This window comes from Hoplias malabaricus, chromosome 8, assembly GCF_029633855.1.
Source record: "Hoplias malabaricus isolate fHopMal1 chromosome 8, fHopMal1.hap1, whole genome shotgun sequence".
In the NCBI taxonomy this organism is placed as follows: Eukaryota; Metazoa; Chordata; class Actinopteri; order Characiformes; family Erythrinidae; genus Hoplias; species Hoplias malabaricus.
Window position 1 is genome coordinate 17310237 of NC_089807.1, and position 5254 is coordinate 17315490.

Here is a 5254-nt window from a genome sequence, read left to right on the forward strand (position 1 = left end):
CTGGTAATAAAATCAGTAGAGGCTTGATCACTATTATATAAATAATATTTGCTGCTGGTTCTGTAAGTGCAATATTAAAGTAACACTACCAGGACCTACCTGTAACAGGAAGAATAGGGTCTCTGTGGTTGCTACTCACTGCTCAGCATGGCAGAACATGCACTATGTAACTTTTGGAGGAGGGTAGGAAATCTAGTGTTCCTTTAAAACAAGTGATAGTAAATATAACAGGAATTCATTGTTGGACTCTAAATGTTTGCAGGATTTAGGTGGTTAATATATACATTCATTCATTATCTGTAAACCTTATCCAGTTCAGGGTCGTGGTGGGTCCAGAGCCTACCTGGAATCATTGGGCGCAAGGCGAGAATACACCCTGGAGGGGGCGCCAGTCCTTCACAGGGCAACACACACATTCACATTTACACCAACGGAAACTTTTGAGTCACCAATCCACCTACCAATGTTTGTTTTTGGACTGTGGAAGGAAACCGCAAATAACACACCAACTCCTTACAGACAGTCACCCGGAGCGGGAATCGAACCCACAACCTCCAGGCCCCACTGTGTGATTGCGACACTACCTGCTGCACCACCGTGCTGCCCTAATATATACATCTGATATGCAAATTAATTTAATTGGTTCCCAATGTACATTATATGCAGTTATATAACATATAGGTGTTCAAGGAATATAGAGAAAAAACCCTCTAACAATGTTAATGTGACCATGGTTTCTTATTTTTATTGATTCAGTAATAGATTTGTCCTTAAATATCCACTCTGAGAAAATAAGTTGTTAGTACCATACAAAGAGAAATTTCAACTATTTACAGAAATCTGGTGTTATTTTTTCTAGTTTAGGTGAAAATTAGCAATGTCATCCTTTTTTTTTAACTATTTGCTGTGAGGAGGCGGTCATTACAAAAAAAAAAAAAAATGGTGGTGATAAGTACTCAATGCTCACTGGACTCTTGCACCTAACTGAATCACCAACACAACCATGGAGGACATCAAGATACTTTCCAGGATAATTTTCGCTGTTTTGCTTTTCCTATCATGGTCAGGTAAGATCTAAATGATGATATTACAGAGGTTCATGTCATGTATGAATCTGATGACATTATTCTGGGAAAAAGAGAAATTAAAAGAGTCAAATTCATTTAGGAGGATACAAAAGTTCTGCTAACAGAATATACATAAAAAAGCCTTAATTTCTTAGTGCTTTGTCATTTAAGAGAATGGTTCGGTGAAGATCGATGATACACAGCATTTGGCTGAACACTGTCAAATACAGACAATGATTTAAAGGACACAACGGCATAAAATAAAACTAACAGGAGATACTATTGTAAAGAACATTACTTCACAACATACTCCCATGACTAACCCAGCCTGAAATCAGAAAGTAATTTTTGACTGCTCCGTACCAAATTTAAAACCTTGTGATTACACATCATTAACACGTCACAAACAAGTTTCCTTTTGAACAAATCCTATTAAATGTTTAAAGGCAAAACCTGGTAATATTTTTGTATTTTCATTTCAACTTTCAATTCAAATTTATTTCAAAGGCAGCATATTTTAGGACTTGCGTAAAACATAAGCCTTGCGTAAGGTAACTAAGTCTATTTGCTCTAAGTAGGTCAAACAAAGTTCATTCAAAATGTGTAGCAACACGTATAATAAGTTAAAGGTACGTTTTCATTTTTCTCTTTTAATTTCTCTGCATATACACTCATTTAAGCACAACTTCAAAAATATTTATTATATATTGAATCATATTTGATCAATATAATAAAATAATGTTGAATTAATAAAAGCTTAATTAACATACACTTCACGGTCATGCCAAACACCATCATTAACATTTCATTCAAATATTAAAAAATTGATCTGGGATTTTTAAATGTAATAATACATCTGTGATCTAGTCTTGCCTTCGCTTGTGTTACACACACCAAGATAAAAGTAGTACAGTCACATTAAATGAGATGAAGCACACGCCTTCAGAGGAAGGTGGTCAGCTCTGGTTAAGGGTATTTGTAAAACTGCTATTTTTAAAAAGAAGTTAATGTAGCACAAACTTGACAAAAAAGTGTAATTTCTAAACACAATAAAATGATAAATTAGAATGCGTATTTGGCACAGATCTTATGGAATGACTCTTCTAACATTACTTTCTCCAACAGCTGTATTTGACTTTCCTTTGTCTTTATTCTGTCGTAAGGAACTGGAAAGCCAAGCCTCATCAGCAAGAGTCATGAAGGAAACGATCCTCTGCTCCAGTATGTGCTCAATAACTCCTTAAGGGAAAACCCAGTGCTGACCAAGCTGCGCCTGGTATGTGTAATCACCTGTGACAATGCAGAATTAAACACATCGCTTTCCTACTAATTAAACAAATACAAAACAGTAGCATAAAAACGAGTGACTTCCACGAGCATGTTTGATATTACAGACACTAGAGGTCAGTAGAGCTTCATATATGAAATAACAAAATAAAAAATAAATAAATAAAAAAAGCAGAACACATTTGTACTTCATTTTTGACCAAAATATTTGGTTAATATTTCGTATTTTTTTGTTTGTTTGTTTTTCATTTTAGTTAATTATTTTATTCATTGTATTTCTATTTCTCAGAGAACTATGGAAGACGCTAAACGTGTCATGATGGTGGCTGCAGAGCAGGCTCAGTTAATGTCCAGTTTGTTGAAGCTGATAAAGGGCAACAAAACTATTGAAATAGGTGAGAATTTGATGTTTGATTAAAGCTTTCAGGCCATTTCAGTATTCAGCACCATTTATGGGCGGCATGGTGGTGCAGCAGGTAGTGTCGCAATCACACTGCTCCAGGGACCTGGAGGTTGTGGGTTCAAGTCCCGCTCCTGGCCTCTGTGAGGAGTTTGGTGTGTTCTCCCTGTGTCTGCATGGGTTTCCTCCTAAAGCTCCAGTTTCCTCCCTCGGTCCAAAAACACACATTGGTAAGTGGATTGGTAACTCAAAAGTGTCCACAGGTGTGAGTGTGCGAGTGTGTGTCGCCCTGTGAAGGACTGGAGCCCCTTCAAGGGTATGTTCCTGCCTTGCGCCCAGTGATTCCGGGTAGGCTCCGGACCCACCGTGACCCTGAACTGGATAAGCGGTTACAGACAGTGAATGAATGAACACCATTTATATGTTTGAGACCGTCATTCTCACACTGTTGTTGTTTGTTTGTTTTTTAATCTCAGGCATGTACACTGGATACAATACCTTGAGTATGGCTCTGGTGCTTCCTGAGGATGGACGAGTGGTGGCATGTGAAATAAATGAAGTTTACATTAATATTTCCAAACCGTTCTTTCAAGAGGTCTGTTTCAAATTTACTGAAATTATTGTTATCCTTTTAATGCATTGCTCATTTTTTCAAAGCTCATGAAACACCTGCTCCTTTAAGAATCCCTATTATAAAGATGTGTTTCAAATGAAAAATGCAGACTAGAACACCACTGCTTCTCTGACAAATGTATTTTACTGATTCACGCTCTACTGAAGAGAAAAGTGCAGCGTATGTATGTGCATTTAAACTAATTGATTTTCAGCAGTCTCTCAGAGTATAGGGAAGACAGCGTGAATCCTAATTGTCCGCTCACTCAAGAAATGCAGGAATGTCCATCATAGAGGGGAGAGCGCTGATGGAAAAAGATGTGGATGTCAACTTGGGCGTTAGTGTCCACATGACTTGCAAAGCCAAGCAGTACCTTTGCGTTATCTGTGCTTTTTTGAATCCCAGGGGCAGAACAGATGGACTTGCAGTTTTTGCACCAGATAGTGACACAATTAGTCTAAAAGACAGAGAAAACGACACACTAGCAATAAAGCAAAACTATCTTTTGTCTCTTCAGCATGAGATGGATATAAATAATAACAGCCTCAATGTTCAATTATTTTAGGCTGGAGTTGGAGATAAAATTGATATTCGCCATCAAACGGCCCTTCAGACCTTAGGTGATTTTAACCTTTTATTTATTTATTTATTTACAGTTTTACATCATCTCTTTTCTCTTTAGTCTGAGTGTAGACATCCTCCAATTTATTAACAACTGGTCCTTTTCAGATGAACTTCTTCAAGCTGGTGAAGCTGGAACTTATGACTTTGTATTCATTGATGCTGACAAGGAAAACAATGAAAATTACTATGAAAAATCTCTCCAGCTTATTCGTAAGGGTGGCATTATAGCTATTGATAATGTAAGTATGGTGTTGTACAAGCCTAGGAAATAATTTTCCTAATAGCATTATTTTTATTGTATGTTTAGAAGTCACTTCCGCTGCATTCATGTAAATGTATCAGTAGCTATGTGACCTGGGCACGTCATGTATAATATATATAGAATGTAATGGCCTAAAAGCTCTGACTGTTTTTACTGACCCACTGGCTCTCTGCTCCTTAGGTCCTTTGGGGTGGGAAAGTCATAAACCCTGCAGAAGATGATATCATTTCACAGAGCATTGACAGGCTGAACAAGAAATTACACAAAGATCAGCGAGTGGATTTGAGCATGCTCACTGTTGGTGATGGCCTGACTCTGGCTATTAAACTGTAATCACTGAACAAAACATGTTCAGACAGGCTATAGTTGTATAGCTTTATTACATTTTATTGTATTAATCATGTGTTTGTCATTCAGGGTAGACTCTGGACCCAACACGACCCTGAACTGGTTAAGTGGTTGCAGACAATGAATGAATGAATAAATATGTCGCTGGTCATTAAAAGCATACATTTTACTCAGTAATGCAATAAAATAAACAATTTTCAAAGAAGACCCAGGTTAACTCATCATGTCTCAACAAGCACCCTGTGTCATTAGAGGAGGAGGAATGCACACTATCATGCAGTCTATACGAACAGTATTTCAGCAGGTTAAAGATTTAAGGGGAATAATTAAACTTCAAAATGAACAGAAGTAGATTTTTCAACTCATAACTCAAGCGTGAAAGGTATTTTATCATGCACCAATTGTCATTTCCCAACAGTGAAAATTTCTTGTGTTTCATGAAATGAAAGAGTAAGTGAGCACTGAGCTTTCTTTTCCTCATCTCTCATTACCAGAGGGTGCAAAGTCAGGTTCAGAAAAAAAAGCCCTTCAGGAAATTGGTTTCCACTGCCCTGCCACATCTGACACTGCTTTGAGGTCATTAGAGAAGACTGGCACCTGAAATGAAATCCTGGAGAGGCTTACTTTTTACTTTTTCTTTCCCACCTCTTCTG

The 5254-nt window shown here is 37.4% G+C and overlaps 1 protein-coding gene across 1 annotated transcript; it reads left to right on the forward strand.

Moving 5' to 3' along the window:
* Positions 1-941: 941 nt before the first annotated feature.
* comtd1 (catechol-O-methyltransferase domain containing 1) lies at positions 942-4801 on the forward strand. The gene is made up of 7 exons (XM_066679065.1): positions 942-1067; positions 2231-2343; positions 2644-2749; positions 3231-3349; positions 3933-3987; positions 4097-4230; positions 4434-4801. The coding sequence occupies exons 1-7, from the start codon at positions 1004-1006 to the stop codon at positions 4584-4586; spliced, it is 744 nt and encodes a 247-aa protein (XP_066535162.1). The 5' UTR covers positions 942-1003; the 3' UTR covers positions 4587-4801.
* Positions 4802-5254: the final 453 nt, after the last annotated feature.

Coding starts and splice junctions, on each gene's coding strand:
- comtd1 (XM_066679065.1), top strand. CDS start 1,004: ATGGAGGACATCAAGATACTTTCCAGGATAATTTTCGCTGTTTTGCTT. Junction 1,068..2,230: donor GCTTTTCCTATCATGGTCAG/GTAAGATCTAAA, acceptor TTCTGTCGTAAG/GAACTGGAAAGCCAAGCCTC. Junction 2,344..2,643: donor TGCTGACCAAGCTGCGCCTG/GTATGTGTAATC, acceptor TCTATTTCTCAG/AGAACTATGGAAGACGCTAA.